General features: G+C 41.2%; 1 protein-coding gene across 7 annotated transcripts in view; it reads left to right on the top strand.

The window, feature by feature from the left end:
- The first annotated feature begins 1,621 nt into the window (after positions 1-1,621).
- col11a1a (collagen, type XI, alpha 1a) overlaps positions 1,622-18,425 on the top strand; it is a 67,369-nt gene continuing 50,565 nt past the window's right edge. For 5 of the 7 annotated variants that reach the window (XM_079661758.1, XM_079661760.1, XM_079661759.1 and 2 more), the window contains exons 1-5: positions 1,623-1,980; positions 6,343-6,507; positions 6,981-7,194; positions 10,000-10,162; positions 16,591-16,716. In XM_079661758.1, the coding sequence (XP_079517884.1) occupies positions 1,866-1,980; positions 6,343-6,507; positions 6,981-7,194; positions 10,000-10,162; positions 16,591-16,716 (783 nt within the window). In that variant the 5' untranslated portion in view covers positions 1,623-1,865. Of the gene's footprint in view, positions 1,981-6,342; positions 6,508-6,980; positions 7,195-9,999; positions 10,163-16,590; positions 16,717-18,425 lie in introns of all 7 variants that reach the window. The other 2 variants (XM_079661755.1, XM_079661756.1) reach the window with 2 other exon arrangements.

Genomic DNA, 18,425 nt, shown 5'->3' on the forward strand with positions numbered 1-18,425 from the left:
CCCTGAGGCTACCATCTGCTGCTGTCACTGCAGCATCTTTCAATTGCATCACCAAATGCTGAGTGCCTTGTCAGAACTCAAATCTCTTTTGAAGTGCACATCTAACTGTATGAGGAAATAGCAAAGAAAGTTAAGCTAGAAAAGTCAGCCCAATGCCAAGCACTTCTTCATTTTTTTTTTTAATAATCATCCTCTGCGCCAAATTGTAAAGATATTCTACTCGATAATACTTGGACCTCTACGAGAAGCCACAAAACACACTGGAGCAAGCACTGGAAATGACTCCCCCTGCTCTCTGAACCATGAGAAGATGGGATGTAGCATGAAAACGTTTCCTGCCCAGCCACCAATTGTTCCCAGAGAAGTTGCTCTGTGTTTTGCCACTGGCCATCCAGGAGGAGCATCTGATACTGCTTGGCAGGAAACAGTCTGGCTGGCTGGGAAGGACGAGCGGGCTGACAGACAGAACCTGGTCAGGATCCATGCTTTTACCGGTGGAAGCCAAGAGATACAAGTAGCTGACTGTCTTCTGTAGTGACCCCTGTTTCTAAAAGGTCATATTAGATGAGGAATCCTTGAATCCTTTATAATCTTTAGGGTTGTCCAAAAGTCGGTCTGGGAATAGTTTGATTAATCTCACACGGCTGGAAGATTATTGCATTTGTTTTTCATGCTTCTTTGTGTCACTGTCATTGTCAGGGTGCACAAGCCTAATTTCCACAACCCCATGCGACATAGGTTGTGGAAATGCCCTTAAATGACCAATTGTATATCAGGCCTGTCAATAGTCATGTTTCCTTTGAGCTGGCAAGAGAATATGAAGCAAGCTTTTGAAGGCTGCAAAAGAGAAAGTGGAATTAGGCACATTTACAATAATTGGGTTGGAGCTTCGATACATTTAGTTTGATCAAAAGTTATAGTATAGGCTACATGTCATGTCTGTCTTTTATAGACCACTAAAGACAGTAGAGGAAGTTTGCCAATTGAAACAAAACAAGTTGCCTAATCCATGTAGCTCGTCTACAAGAGAAAAATTGAGAGGTCTTTAGGAATTCCATTAGTTTAGTGTGGCATGATTTCCTCTCATACCACACCATACAAATGCTAATCAAATTGAGCTCATTATGGAGAAGATTTAACATGATTGTTGCATTTTAGTTGATGTAGCCTTTATGTGGGGTTGTGTTTTTTTGTGGTGTAGGGCTACTATACACAATGTCGCCATGTGAAAAGGTTTATACATAAACTAAATGTAAAAATCTATGCATATACTTACTCACTTAATATTGTATTTATGCTGCAAATAACTGCAGTTTTATGTGCCAGTTTAGGAGGTGAAAGATTAGTGGACCAAGGATATAATCAGTAGCCTAATATACACTCTTGATGAACAATCCTGCCTCTTCATCACTCTCAGGTCGTTCCCAACTTTGTCACGGTTTTATTTTTCATCTCTTTACTCAGTGCTCTCGGGAGAGACTTGGGGGCACACACAAAGCTAATGGGAGGACCCGAAGGAGAATTTCCAGCCCCGTGATTTGCTAATCGGGGGCTGACTCCTTTGTCACTTCCCTCTAACCGTGGCTCCGGTTTGTGGAGCTTGCCCAGCCCTCCTGCCCGTGGACGCACCAAGTGTACCGATTGCACTCTGCGCGTTATGGTTAAAGCCCGACTTCCTTCACTCTGAAGGCTGGGCACTGGAAAGGAGGATCGGGGGCCTCGGTGTGGCTGAGAGAAGAGGCTGAAACTTCTCACATATGGCTTTTTTGTAGGACAGTTTTCATCGTCATTTGGAATTGTGGAAGGGACGTCACTAAAAATCACCTGAAGTCGCTCAAAAGTTTTATTTAATTGTCGGCGCGACCATGGAGATGCAAAGGTGGTCCACAAGGTGGAAAACGAAAAGGTGGCTTATGGATTCCACTGTAACCGCTTTCATCACGTTAACCCTGGTTCTACAAGCTACCCATGTCAGAGCAGGTAAGATTATTAGGATTAAACGCCTCGAACTTTATCTGGCCGAAAGCGGACGGAGGGTGACCGGCTGGGATAACTCGGTAACTGTGATGGAGATGTACCTGGACACATCGGCGTCACGGTAGCTTCGTGGTCATTTACATTCTTGTATTTTCACCGTTCCACAACCAGAGTAGAAACATTAAAGCGAGAATACCCCTTATTGCCACCTGTATGATTGAGCGTTATGTGGAATACACCAAACAAAAAACTTCGGTAACGTACAGTAAAACGGTAGCCAACGTATACAGTACATGTTATCAGGGGATACTTGCATAAGGTGCAAATATGTTGTGGCTTGAACACAATAATCATTATCACAGATTTGGCAGCGGGCTCCTTTTACGCATGAATGGAAAGCATCCTCTCAGAAGATGAAACACCTCGTCCAATTAATTTCATCCTAAGCCTCTGGTATGTGTTTATGGAGAGCAGAGCAGTGTACTCTCCTTTTTAAGATTCACTTAGGCTGAAAGAAAGCTCTTTGTTTGCACTACGGTCCGCTAGGTGGATGTGGACATGGTTATTTGGGTGGATTTCATAGACAGACGACACTGGACAGAACCTGAACTTTGATAACATGCTACTTGCAGATGTGGACTTGAGCTGAAACCATAGATCCCTCAAAGACATTTCCCTGGAAGGGATTAATAAAATATATCACAAAGCCCCTGGGTGTCTGCAGTGGGCTAAGTGGTCAGGCAGGTTCACCCTATCTCCACACTGCCCTGGTCCACACTGAAGCCCAAAAGCTGGCTTGTGCAACCCCCCCAGTGCCCAGCTCTTGCCCTCAACTTTGCACTTAGATGTTTTGTCGGCTGCTGGACAAGGCTGTGTTGTGTGAGCGGTGGGAATGCTTCCCCTCTAAGTACTGAGCAGTTATTTGATGATGGTCCTTGTTGCACTTCCCTATGATTTCAGAGCCTTCAAAGAGCAGGCCTGCGTATGGGCCTAGCCTACAGCTATAATAGCTGCAAGTCACAGGGTTCAGGATTACATAGGCCTCACACCTCATTTATAGACAATTCTGCAAGGATTTATTGTTGAAAAAAGATTTAGATACAGAATTAGAAACTTCATTTACCTTTTTATTTCCATTTGGGTAGGTTTGATAAGCACATAAGTAGTCGGATATCTCAACCTTTTAGCCAAATATTTAGTTAAAGCAAGTAATGGCCACAATTTGATTTAATGCAGTGTTATTGTTATTAGAATTTGTACAGCACAAATCAAGTATTGTTGATTTGATTAATTTGACAACATTCTTTTTACAGTCATTTGCTTCCTGCTAGGCTTTAACTCAGAAGATACTGATGTCACCTCTACAACACATCAATTACTGCATATTTTATCCTAAACATTCTGCTGCAGGCTCTGTGTTCAAGGGTCTCAGTCAACCAAAACCACTTCTGCAGGGTGCCCACTCCATCTAGCAATGCACAGACACGTTTTCGCAGCCCCTGGGGCGCAGGCATGTACATTCCAGGAGACAAAGCTAGCATTTTCAGAGCCTTCTCCCTAACGTGCTAACCCGGGAACATCAGCTAATCAGCTCCTTGCTGGACCTTTGTCCTGTGTAGCTGTCACATATCCATATTCATTTGTAAATCATGAATCAAATGAACAAGCCCTTTTTCCTTCACTAATAGACCACAGCTGGAAGTTGTACAAAAAGTGCAAATCATCACTCAAACTCTGAAATGTGTAGGATTACATTTAGATCTATTTCTGCAACATGGCCTGATTGGTGAAAAAAAGAAACACTAACATGCCCTGTTAGTTATATAGAGGCATACAGTAAAAGGAGTAAATGAGAGGAAAAGCAAGGGGGGGAAATGCTTTGAAAAACTGGGTTGGTCTCTGTAAAGTTTCTTTGGTATGACACCAGCATAAAGCTGTCTTGTTTTAGCCGGCAGCATAGTGGAAGTTAAAGGAAGGAGAGAGGGAGAGTGGGAGAGCGAGGAGGGGGGGATATATAGAGAGACATTCTGGCTGAAGATATTATTAGAGTCTAAGGGAGCTGCAGGTGAAAAGGTCTTCTGTTTATCTGCCAATTGTACCTTTCTGTTAAAACGTGAGAGCTGAAAATGACACAACAGGAGGGGTATTTATGGTATCAGTTTGCTCAAGTCTAACATACTAGGTGATAAAGCATGAGCTGAGACAGAGAGTTTTGTTGGCCTCTGTCCTAGAGCAGGTGTTGTTGTCTCTTGGAACACACTGTTTACATCAATGTACACCCGTGAACATGATGCAGATTAGTAGATGTATGTCTTATGGTAATGTTTGACACCGCACCTTCCCTCTCAGCATGCCATTTGCATAATGATGTTCGGATGCTCTAACATCGAACAATAGAGGCTGGCTTGACTGAACTTAGGGTTGGATAGAATGATCACTCTTTTCCAGACGTAGGTAGGTCCATCCCTTCGTGCCACCTGGGTTCTGCTGGCCTGTTTCCATATGGCCTGTTTGCTCAGCCCTGAGGGCAAACTCACACCAGCTCATCAGATGCACTTTTTTAAAACCTGTGCACACTCATTTGGCAACCTTAATGGATTGGTCAGTATTGACGTTTCCTCAGCACCTCTGTGTGAGGGTTGTAGCCTGGCCACATCTGGAACATATGAGTCCTGGAGTTTGAACTGAAAGCAACTCTGCAGGAACTCACAATGAGGTCCTCAGTTCACTCTCCAAAGTAAGTAGCTGGTTCATCCTTACAAGCTTCAAAAAAGTTTTCTTAGTGATGGCCCTCATATGGAGCTGATTTTGCTCTCAACTTGAACTTTTCTTCAATGTTTTTACATAAATGTTCTTTTATAAGCTTTTGTGTTGCCGCAGTTAGGAGCTTAACCATGTCACAGATTTCCCTTAGAAGGTCATACATTTTTTACCAACAGGTTAAGATTGCTTTTGTGAGTATATGTGTGATTGGTTTGCTTAATTCATGATATACATCTGGTCCATTGAAGGTGTATAAGGTACTTGAAGATAAGGAGACCAGATGTAGGACAAGCCCTTTTATTTGACAATTCCTTCAGGATCATTAAGTGATATTAAAAGCTTCTATTTAGCAGGAATATATTAATGTTGAAAAAGAGACTTGTCCCCAAAGCACATGCTTCTCCAAAGAGACTGGAACAGCCTCTTAATGAGCTTTTCCATGCCACAGATGGAATGTTGACCAGCGAGTGTTGAGAGCAACATCACACATTTTTTTTAAGATCCCCGTTGTATCAAGAAGTTCAAAAAACTTTCTGAAGGATTTGACCTCTACATGCCAACCAAAACAGTGGTTTTAGAGCTGTAGGAAAATAGTTTCTGATGCTTTCAGACACCTCTGCATGCTAATTTGCCCCACAAAAACAGATTAGTGCAATTCCATGTAACAGTATTCCATTGTATTACCTGGCTTTGGTGGGATAAAGCTGCTCTGTGGACTGAATGGAGTGCCTATTTTATTTTAACATAAGGCTTTGAAGTTTTTATGTGGGGCTTCATTCATAGTGCACACAGTATGTTCTTAGCATCAAAATGTGGTCTCCCACTAACCGAAAACATTGTCAAGTATCAACCTTGTCTCAACCTTGCATCGATAATATTCTTCCAGCTACAAATAGCCTACATTACAGTAGTAAAAAAAAAGTGCATATACTGCAGCACTTTGGTTTCTCCCTTTATTAAATTAACCAAGCTAACGGTTGATACTGTGAGGGTGTTTCGATAAAGAGGCATGATTATAATCCTTTCCCAGGGGTCTCTATGGGCACCATCACCAGACAGGCTCTTTTATACAAAGTGAATCAGATTGAAAAGAATGGAAAACCCAGAGAGCCTTATCAAGGTAAACCTATCCAGGTGTTTTACTGTAAACTAGATATATGTTGGCACATTGCTCCTTGTGCTCTTTGGTTGGCATTGACTGAGAAATGTCCCGTTAAATGAGCCCGTAGAACCACAGGAAGATAAGGATCCTCCCCCCCAAAAAAACTCTTTAAACATGTAATGCTCAATGGGGGGTATATTTTTCTTATCATTAATTGGGTATACCGTGTCTATGATACTGCGCTATAGTGCAATTTTAATGATCGATGGACCGGTATAGGAGGGAGGTAACTGTCAAATGTTCCACAGCTTAGATGGGTTAGTCTTCCCTTTTCACATGAATAATGCATTGACACTATCACTGCCCTTTAACAGTATAACAATATACCATATAACCAACTTACAATAACATACTTTGATACAGTATGCATGTTATTTTCAATATTTTTACCCATCAACCATTGCTATGACCTAACTCTTTTTGTATGTGTCCCCCATCAGCAGAGCCAGTGGACGTGCTAAATGTATTAGAATTTCAAAATTACCCGGAAGGAGTGACGAAAACATCAGGACTTTGCACAAACCGAAGAGCATCAAAGCCGGACTCAGCTTACAGAGTTGCCAAGCAGGTCCAGATCAGTGCCCCCACCACGCAGTTGTTCCCTGGTAAGATCAACTTTTCATCATTAACATCTCTCATCCACTCTGTGTTTACTAGTAAGTGTGTTTCAAAGGTGTCTTTTGAGAGTGGATTCTTCTTTTGATCGTGTCTTGTTAAGTAAGACTCAAGGCTGAGCAAATCTTGCTCTACCAACAGAGCTGTACGACGGCCCAAAATAATGAGTTGTGTTTAATAAAGTGTCATACGAGACATCTATAAAGAATGAATTGAAGATGTGTGAAAGCTGTATGTCACATCATTATAATCTTAAAGATAAGTGTTACCGTACAGTGTAATAAAACAAGTTATTACAAACAAACAAAAAGTAGTTGTCTTGTTGCATTGAATTCAATGTTATGTGACCACAATATTATTGTTATAATAGATTTATACTTTTTAACTAGTTATACTGAAGTGTCCTCTAAATACCTCTAACCCATTCACCTTGTTTGCCGCCCCTCCCCTTCTGGTCGTGCAGGAGGTGTTTTTCCTGAGGACTTCTCCATCCTGACCACAGTGCGCCCCAAATCCGGCCTCCAGTCCTTCTTGCTGTCCATTTACAATGAGCAGGGAGTCCAGCAGCTGGGTGTGGAGGTGGGACGTTCTCCTGTCTTCCTGTATGAGGATCAGACCGGCAAGCCAGCTCCGGAGGACTACCCTCTGTTCCGTACTCTCAACCTCGCTGATGGAAAGTAAGTCAAAGCTCAAACATCCACTCATGTAATATAACACTCAAACTAACCCACACACCCTCCGACTCATCGTTTAAGCTGATTCAGAAGGAATGGGTGTTGCAGCTTGCAGGGAGGGGGGTACAGTTGTTGTCTGAGATAAAAATGGATTTCACATTGTTATTGTCGGTGGAGTCAATTTGATCATCTTAAAACTTGATTTTATTTATCAGCCAAGAACACACTTTCCCTAACTTGTTCTTCTTGAAAGAAGTAAGAAAAAAACATCTTCCCATTTTTGCGCCACAGGTGCTCATGACCGGATAATCCATCCCATCATGTGTCCATGGGCAAAGAGACAGGTCAGAGACAGGGAGACACTGGATTATTTGGGCACAGCAGGGACTGCTATGGGCAACCTGACCTCATCCATGAACTCACTGCCTCTGTTATTTTAGAGGGGGGGGTGAAAGGAAGGAGGGAAAGGGGCAGTCTCAAACTTCCTTTTTTTTACCCCTTTGGATTACCTTACCCAACCAGAAACAGCGCTCCAAACCTTTTAGCATAAACCTGATTATCTGCTCCCAGGTTCAGAAATCCCAGAACTCTCGCTCAGAGCTTCGGCTTAGCTGACATGAGCCTGTGTGCATGGGCAAGAGGGGATACATTACATTACATTTTACATTACATTGCATTGAATACAAAAACAGATTGGCTGCTGGGAAATAGTGCATCACTTGAAATGTATTTTATAATGTCTTCCAGTGTTATTCTACACATTGTTTCACTTGCCGAACAGGGTATGTGAGGATAGTTCAGCTTTTGAAGGTAGTCATAACCCTCTCAATAGCTGTGTGACCCAAATTAACTTTCAATGAGACTTGATATGTACGCAGTTATCAGAAGAAATGTGCAGATTGCAACAAAGAGAAAGTCAGCCAATATTGTGTCCATCTTGTAGAGCTGTTATGTCCCATGTGTAGTTTTGGTGACCCAGTCCCCCGTTCACACGGAGACGAAAATGAAAACGAACCGATGTCGATATCAAAAAAGCTCGAAGAAGACCCCCCGAGCATGTTTGCCATGGTTGCCTGGTTGCCCTTCTGGTTATTCTCCACGGTGGATTTAGCAACATGTAGTTCATGTAGTTCTCCATGTCTACTTGTTGCTGATGGTTGTGGAAGAGGAGCTGCAGATGTTGCACTAACATCTGCAGCATGGTCAGTAGCATCTGGAGCGCGAACGATACCCTGTGCTGTTGTTGTTGTTGTTGGCGAAACGCATCAGCAATGACGCGGGGGTGAGAAGGAGAGGTGGGGAGAGGCGGGGCTCTAATTGTTTAGGGCGTACACACAGTGCCACAAGCGTTACGTTACCAGACCTTCCCACTTTGGGATGCGTTATCGTTTGAGGGCTCCGTTTCCGCGGTTCCGTTACGGCCTCGTGTGGACGAACCGTCCATACGATAAAGAACTATAGCGGATAACACCCGTTTTTTTTCTGTGTGGACGGGGCCTAAGGAGCAGTGTTCTCTGTAGAGGATTTGAACACTTCTTGATCCAGCTCCATGCCTTCTCTAAATCTTCATTGACTGCAGCTCAGGCACAATAATGGAATTGATGAGGTTAAAAAGAGCATTATCCTTTCTTTAAAGGGAAGGGTAGGTGAAAAGGAGGATTTCTAATGAGCTGTTACAGTACAATGTATACCCTCAGAGGTTTCTAATTCAAGCTGTTCACACATGTGTTTCAAAAGATTGCATTTAAATATGCTTTTCAAAATGAAATGTTACTATTCTTCTTTTTAACATAATGCACTTCAAATGTCTTAAATCTGTCAACCTTTGCTTTGCTGCCATACAAGGTGACAAGTAATCCGTCCTGCTGTACTGCTGAGGCCAGAGAGCATTGCATGTTTATTTTCCTCCAAGCTCTATTGCCTACCCTGGAATATGTTTGTATAATCAAGCTGTGTTCAAAAGAATTGGACATTTTTCCTCTTCTGATACCAAGATTTCCCATACAGATATATCTATATGATGTCAGAGTTACAGTTAAGCTATAAACGCTTCTTATATTGCGTATCTTGAGCTACAGTGGTGCCAGGTCTCATCATCCACCTCAGAACAATGTTTTGACTGTGTGTCTCCTGCTCTGGCAAGGCAGGCCTTCCTGGATCCTGAGACGCACTTTCCACAATGTTCACCACGTCTGTCATGCCGAGTAATCCAGAAGGAGGATTAAGTTTGGAGTTTAATGAGTGTAATCCTGTGTTAAACAGGGCCAGAGTGTGGGGGCAAGAATGTGGTCCGCCGCTGCCTGGTATGCAATAGCCCTTAAGTGCAGTGGCAAATGGTCCAGAGGCAACGGAGGTGTCAGACTCACGTGTGCCCCCTGTTAACCCTTTGCATCTATGGGCGGTGTTTATCAGAATATGTCCTACATACATAACTTCGTGTTCCTTAGAGCATTTACCTCTGTGATGAATCACATGACACACCAGAGTTCATCTCTCCTGGACTTGTGTGTTGTGATATATCAAAGGCAGATTATAATCCTATTCAAAGTCATGATAACATTACCTAAGAATGTAATCAACCACCACAGTATTGTCCGTGAGGATTTTCATGTTTCTACCTTAACACCTGTCCCACACAGAAATAAATTGTCCTCATGTTACCGTGTCGTTTATGTTGCAACCTCTGATTTAAGTAATTACCATGCCTAAAATGTTTTACAATGCCCTATGTGCTCCTAGTAACCTAACTCTTTCGAAAATAATAAATCTACAATTATTGACCTTGGATCCTTTTGTGTCCTTGACCAGGTGGCATCGTGTGGCCATCAGTGTGGAGAAGCAGACGGTCACCATCATTGTAGACTGTAAGAAGAAGATCACCAAGCCTCTTCTCAGGAGTGACTATGGCACCATCAGCACCAACGGCATCACCGTGTTTGGCACCAGGATCATGGATGAGGACGTTTTCCAGGTAAGGTTTTTGGTGTGATTGTTAAGCTGCTTGTTGCCACCATTTCTAAGAGGACTTAGTTGTCGGTTGCGGAAACTTTAACACATGGAAGTGGTGATATTTCGACCTCGGCCATGTCTAATCGGATGCAATCTGCCACCTTTGTGCATTGTTATTGCTTGTTTGTTTGTGTTTGTCTGCAAAGCACACGTTGGCAATCAGTCAACTTCTCAGATTTCACAGATCTGTTGTTAAAGCTTCTCCTTACCTTGTAATTAGAGACACTTAGTGCCATGGGAGTTTCACGTGTAATAGGTTTACCAAAAATATGTGGCCTTGTTCAAATGTTTTCTTGGAATGGTTTAATATTATCGTTTGAATTGACATGGAGTAAAGTGGTGTCATTTTTGTATCTCTGCTATGGAAAAAGTTGTCCTTTTATTATCAAGTGCTAAGTGCAACTGCAGTTATGTCAAATGTTATTTCAAAGATACACATTTAAAAAACATTTTATGATTCTGTCAATTAGAACATGTTTCTTGTCTCTAGAGAAGAATGAGTGCTGCTTTTACAATGAGGCAGTTGTAAGTTTGAGTCAGTTGTAAGCTTAAGGGTTTCACTGTGCCACAAGCAATCATGGTGGGGGGTCTTGTTGGACTTGTAGAGAACTGGCACCAACTATACATTAGCTCTCCCATATAGTGTGTGTTGAACACTGAAGTCAATATTTTTCTGAGCCCGGAAATTAATGTCAAAAGGTTTTTCTACTATTCTATCTCTAGCTGCTTTGTTAAAAAAATAATTTTGAAAAGTAATAGATTTGAAAAATAGGCAGGAGGCAGTTATTGACTTTTAGCCATTAATGGTATGCTACACTGTCCCTTGTCCATAGACAGTGATTTGAACATAAAGTTGAGGCACAGTTTATCCAGAGGTGGAGCCTGGCGTGGGGTCAGGCAGATGTAAATAATGACAGACGATGGCTGAATGGTCACGACGCTCATAGTCTCCTTTGGTGGGAAGTAAACGTCACTACGGCTGTATGAGGATTGTGTTTGCTTGAGAGGGTGCTGGTTTCTTTATTGTCAGCTGTAAAGACTCTGCATTGAGAAGCCACATTTTAATGATTGACGAAGCTGCTCTTGTTTTAAAGCCTTTTTTTTTGGCATTCTTTGTCATCCTCCTGGGAACAGAGGGTCCGGTATATTTAAAGCCATTGTTTGTGTCCACAATCTTTTTTTTGTATAATCTCTGTGTTGCTCATTATATCATAATTTACATTTTTTTGTCTTGCATGTTTTCACCGAGTGAGGTTATTTGGATCATGCAGGAGTTCAGAGATACATTTGGTAATATCCTACGTCAGATCCGATAATGAAAGAAATATCAATTTACTTTATAGGAAAGTGTTGTATGGTATTTGTTTGAAAATATATTTTCATCATACTGTATATAAACATTTTAAATGTTTTATGATTCGTAAAATGATGCATATAAAGTCAAAAAGTATGTTTTTTCGACTGATATCACTTAAAATGGACCTCTATTAGGAAGACATTTTCTAATCAGTTTATATCTTATTGGAGACTGTGTCCTAATATTCATCAAGTTAGAGCTAGAGACTATTTAGGTGCAAGTTTTATGAGCAGATTTGCTTTCATATCTCCTGTCAGTTTGGATTAGATTTATGAAAGGGCAGTGAAACCAACATTTGTATGAAACTGTGTGTCCAGTCAGAGGTAGGCCGGTGGAAGGGCTGAAAATAGGAGCCATAAGTCAGTTAACAGGGTCTTCTCTGTGTGGTTCCTCGAACAGGTCTCCTGTCTGTTCTCTGTCCCTGCTCTCCTCAGAGATCCACAGGGCCTGATGCATGCTGGGATATACCAAGGAAGGAAATACCTTGGCTTTCTGATTCTCTTTCTCACATCTATTTTTTTGTTTCAGTCTATCACGAAACATGATTAGATTACAATGCAATGTATGTATAGCAAAATTGTAGGAATGCACAAAATGCATGGATTAAGCTTATAGCAGTGACTTTTTGATATATTCTTCAAGTGGTAGATTTTCTAATAAATTCCCTTCAGTGTTAATAAAACATTTGCCCCCTTATTCAAGCCCTAACTTTCGCTTTCACAAGCTGACCCACATTCTTCATAAACGTCTATTCATGCCATACCTGCCCCACGTTTGAGTAGACCACCGTCGCAAAGGGATCTGGTTTAGATGAATGGGAGTCTTTCATTTCGCTCCGCATAGTCACCCCTGCTCACCACCTCCTCCTCCCTCTCAACCCCCTCCACCTTGAGGCCTCCCTACCGTGCCAAAGCCATGAGACCGTCTATTCATGCCTCGCTGACATTACCTGTCTGAATTGAGCACACTAGTTTACATACCTATTCCCTCTATTTCTAGGAAGCACACACTCATCCGTGCACTCCTCCACACATTCAAGTGTCTTACCTTAAGGACTACATTGGGCTGAGGTGGTCTATGTCTCAGTCCCACACCACCAGTATTGCCAGAAGTTGCCTTTAAAAACAAGATACTGATTTGTCTACTAGCCTGGATAGCCGGAAGCAAAATAAAAATGTGAATGGTTTATAATACCATAAAACAGTCTAACGACTATATAGCCTTCTAAAATGTTATATTTTAAATGAGCTCTTCTCTGTCTATCTTCTGATCTCATGTTTTACAGGGTTGATCTTGCAACTGTCTGGTGTGGAAACTCCCTTTTGCCTTTTCTTGGTCTCTCAGTTCTCCTCTCTTGCCAGAGACACTCTACTGTATAGGCTTTGGAGAAGTGACTAATTGTTGTATAGTGCTGTCTAATTACAGTTAGCTATGGTTGGACTATAGGTTTGTTGCCCTGGGCAACGGTACGTCAAAGGACCAATGGTGACGACCACTTGTGTTTTGATTTGGCCAGTGTGATGCCCTGCTCTCGCCCTGTAATTACAACATGTGGTTGGATTTTAGTCGAGGAAAAAACAAAAGAGCTATCAGTCACAACAAAACTAAACAGTGCTGTCTAATGACCATTCAAGACATGGAGGTGGTCTTCATGCAGCTCCTCTGTGGTTACCCCGTGCACTGCTGTAACCTTTGACCCCACTTTGAGTATTTATATCCAATGGTATCCCAAGATGAGTTCGCTACAGATCGTTCTAAACAGACAGCACAGTCAAGACTGATCTTTGAGTGATAAACCAGGCCTCCATTTGAAAACTGAATGCTGCACTTATCTCAATAAAAATCTTACAGTGTATTATAATGCAATAATTGATACTTTCAAATGTAATGTCTGCTCTGATAGTAAGAATTGTCATGCCCTTAAAAGTCTTTCAAAAGTTAATGATGTATTTAAATACTTGATGAGCTTCAATGGAGGTGAACTTAGGCAAAATGCTAAACAAAACAAAGGATGTAACAGTAATGTTAGCAAATGGATTTTCACAAGTATTCACAAGTCTCACCTATTGATCTTGAACCTGCTTCCCTGTTTTAGCTTCTCTCTTTTCTTGTTGACCTCTGACACAGCGGTCATTAACACAGCCTCGTGGGTCTGTTTCTGCTGTACTATGCTATGCTGTAGCCAGGAGGGGCATATTTTGGACCGCTGGCTTTGCTCCAAGTTGCCATGGGCTTTTATCTCAGCAGTTCACAATGGAAGACAGACCCAGAGCCTCAGCATAACTATCCCCAGGTGTTTCCCAGCACAAAACATATTTTACCATCCCAGCTGCTCTCTCTAAATCCCTGCCCGTCTGTCTCTGGATCCCTCTTGGGTTGCCCCCGAGTTCACACCGGTTTCTTACTTGCTTCATTTAGGCTTTGTGAGATTGCTCTTGTTTGTTAGGTAACTTGGCTCTTATTTTCAGCTGGAAGTTTAATGCACACTGGAGGGAAAAACCTGTTCAGTGCCATTTCAGTCACATTATGTGTATTACTTTTTATACTGTAAGTTAAGATGGGTATCTTATTCGTTTATTTGTTTATTTCTAAACCGTAGACTTGAGTTTTTGCTCACACCTAGAGTTTATGGTTATGTCTCTTCCTGTTTCCGTGTAAATTAATGTGTCTTTCATGTTGCTCTCATCCTCCCATGACACGGTTAAAAGTGTGCCAGTTGTCCTGATCTGGTCAAGCGGTGGAACACCATGTCTCCACAGACTATTTGTGTGCAAACGGGTGGCTCTCAGACTTGGACTAATTAGAGCTGACTGTAGGCAGGGTTCAAGCATTCACTGTTGATCTTAGGGTGACACATGAGGTAATACATGTCAACCTGACTCAGAGCAAAGCTGGATCTCTCTTCCTCTGTCGAGCCTTCCCAAACACGTATACACACCGACACACACTCAGCTGAGGCCTTTCCAGACTTGGCACCTGCTGTTTCGTGCCCATTCGGCAGGTCGACTTTGTCTTTTCATGGTCACTCAGAATAGTAAATATTTTAAAGGCTAACAGAGATGTTACGTTTTATTATATCTTTTAAAAATGGCGCACAATTCTCACACTCGTACATGTGTCCATTGAATAGGAAGCTGGAGCCATTAATTGTACAGATAAATCAGACTAGATTAGTGAACTTTGAGATGCTGGAAGTTACTTTGTTACGTTAAGACAGAGCCAGGCTTATTGATTTCAAGCTAAACAGCTGCTGGTTTTAACTTATATTTAACAGTGATATTTATTTGTTCTTTTGCACTCTCAGCTGATCTTTCAGACTGGAGAATGACTGGATGGGTTGCTTATAGTTTCACATTTTTTATGTTAATATATATAAAATATATATACTTAAATTGTTAGAGTTGCATTCAAGTTAAAGCAGAATTCCACCCTCCTGAGCACACAGTGAGGAATCTCTCCACTGTCAGACTGGAGCTGTGTAATGAGATGTTGATGGATGGCTGAAAGTTTCGGGGAGTTCTGCTTGTTTTCCAATGGGACAAGCCTTAGCAGATGGATGTTTATACTAAGGTGCATGTTAAGGATCCATAGATCTAGTTTTAACTCATGGAAGATACACACACGCACATTCTCTTGACATGTTGCAGCCTGCTTCATTTCTCTCATGTTTTTCTGCCTCATGTCTATTCTGCTTTTCAACATATAGTGTCCATGCTCACACAAGTGCATCAGGATTTTACCTCTGGGCTCAGGCATCTCCGTGTGCTCGCCTGCCAAACTTCCTTACCAAAGACATGCCCCTTCTTCCACCTCCCAAGAATCCCCCCCCCCCCCCAGTTGTCTTTACAATGTGAATGAAGGCTAATTATAGACTCCAAAGAAAAATCCAGATGCTTTCACCAATATCTTTGCTCTCATGCAGTCAGCTGTAGGACTCATAACAAGGGGAGGCAGTGCTGGAATGGTGTCAGGACATTGTGGTGTCCTGACCATTGAGAGAACATTGTGGCTTCAGTAATATTACCAAACCATGTATTTTCAGGGTTTTATTCATTCCTGTGTGCTATTTTAATAGTTTTCAGACAAAGCCATTGTGCATTGTTTCTTTATATATTTACTTTATTTCAAGCGACAGTTGTAGAGGCTTCATTTTTAGCAAAATAGCTTTTGACACTAATTGTACCATCAGTTATCCTCTGGTCTTGTGAGATACTTCAAACTTAAAATGAGGAGCTGTTGACAAATGGTTTGGATTTTGATCTTGATGGATTTTGTGGTTTGTATCAATAATGTTAATTAAGTCTGAAAGAAAACATGTAACTAGTTTTTTTGCACAACATTTATGGCAAGGATTTAAAACATCTGTTACAACAAAGTTGTGTATTTTGACATCATTATTTATATTTCTAATAAAACAAACATGAATGCTGAAGAGTAAACCTCACTTAAAAAGTATTTTCCTTTCGCGCACAGGGCCATGCCAGGTGTTGCTTTTGTCTTGATGCTACATGTTTATTTGATATTCTGAGGTAAACCCTGGCGCTGATAATAATAATCTTTCCAGTGTCTGAACTTAGTTCCCTCCCTCCCTCCCTGCACCATGTGAGTGTGGACTCTGTGGGGTGTGTACAAGCTGTTTAATCATACAGGGGGAGCCCTGCCAGACTCAATAGCATTTAAGATTTACATTTATGCCACTTAACCCAGTATGTTTGAGCAGGATGAGACGTGTGTGTGTGTGTGTGTGTGTGTGTGTGTGTGTGTGTGTGTGTGTGTGTGTGTGTGTGTGTGTGTGTGTGTGTGTGTGTGTGTGTGTGTGTGTGTGTGTGTGTGTGTGTGTCCTTGTCTCGTCAGATAGCTAGTGATCTGTTTTCATCAACCTTTGCAAATAGATCTAATTTAAATTAGCTATTTCTAATACCAACTGTATGTTTTTTAAACTGTCATTGTAGATGTAGACTATCCGTGTGTTGTATGTGTTCCTGTGTGAAGATAGGTGATGTAATACATGTGTATTCTTCTCTTTCCTGCAGGGTGACATCCAGCAACTTCTGATTGTGGCTGATCCCAAGGCAGCATATGACTACTGTGAGCATTACAGCCCCGACTGTGAAACCCCCCACGGTGAATCTCTGCAGGCCCAGCAGCCAGAGGATGAGGTCAGCCAACCAGGGAGGGCGGGGGACATTCAAAAATGAACTAATTGAGTGCCCTAAATGATCATTTCTATTTTCTAACTAGGAGATGTCGAAGACTTTAACCCGTGTATTGCTTTTTGCTGTTTGATGTTCTTAGTTTGTCAATGAATGTAACTGATTAACACATATTTTTCATGTTTTGATAAGGTTTTTCTATATATTTGGAAATTATATTATACAATTATAACTTAAATAAGGATAATTATAATACAAGAGAGAATCATGAGATCATGTAAGCTAAGACTTCAATTCGTTAATCGGCTGCTTACACTAGTAATGGCAAGACAATTACTGTGACAAGCGTAATATGAATATTAATGTTTGAATTTGATCTAATTACAAACGTCTCATCCTTGGTGGAATAGAAATGTGTTCACCCGAAACAACCTGCACAAATAACAGCATTTAGCTATTTCCTCACATTGGCAGACATACTGTATATTGCACAGCAGGTGTCTTCCATCAGCTGTCAAGGGTCAAATTGGAGGTTTGACAAGATGTGCACCTTGCACACAAAATGTAGCATATGGTAAACTGTGTAGCAGTACCAAGATGAGGTTTTCCATCAGCACTGATCAACATGAAGAGTAACATGTTACGTTTGAAGTTATAATGAAAGCATCCAATAGGGCTATCAATTCTATTTCTCTGATCTTTTTCTGCAATTTACAAAAGCTTATTAACACAAACTGTATATTTATAATCCTTATTCCTGTGAATAAGAGATCCAAAAGACTAAGCAGCTGCCAAGGTCACAGGGCACTATGTTTAACTCTTTGTCCTTTCAAAGATGTTTTAGCCAATGTAACCATTCACACCCTTAAGACTGCATCAGTGCAACAGCTTAACACTTATTTTAAATGTGCTTATTAATAATTTGTAGGGGCATGATGAAACAATCTATAAAATAACAATATGGAGCCTGAACCAAAGTCAGTGTCAGATTAACTCCAGATATCAATCTATTTTTCAATAATCTAACAATTGTAAATGCACATGCTATCATGTTCAGACTTCACCTCTAAGTTGCAGCATAACATGATAAACCTTTACGACTACAAGCTGGGGTTTCCCACATGTACTTTATCTGAGAGTTTTGATGTTGCATAGTTTAATTTGTTTCGTCTTTGATAAAAAAAACTGCAAGAGAGCTATATAACAGAGGTAGATTAACCACTTTCCTTAAATCGCACACCTTTAATATTGCTGAACTTAAAGGGCCTAAAGTCTACAATTCATATGCTTTCAGTGAGGAAGTCTCATTGCCCTATCCCTGAAAAGCAGCTGGTATTTGTGTCTTTGAGGTTTCCCGGTTGTTTCCCTGTGTTTTATGAGCCTTTTAAACATCCCATCTGCTAACGTGTCTGAAGGCTTAAACCCACATGGCTAGTCTCAGCATTTGTTTATTTGTTTGTTCACCATCATAAGGCTATTATTTAATTTAGAAACACTTGGATTTGTTTAACTAAAGCTTTTTACATATTTTTGGACCTGAATCTTAACATGTTATAAGTTATGCTTTGTGATGCACCATAGCATCACAATAATGCTTTAACTCTGTGAACAGGATGCATGCCCAGGATGATATGTACCACATGTATCATCTTTTTGCTGAAAGAGCACTAATGCTAACACTAAAACCTCCCTTCATTCCTCTCTCTCTCTCTCCT

Source organism: Notothenia rossii, assembly GCF_949606895.1.
Source record: "Notothenia rossii genome assembly, chromosome: 12".
Lineage (NCBI taxonomy): Eukaryota > Metazoa > Chordata > Actinopteri > Perciformes > Nototheniidae > Notothenia > Notothenia rossii.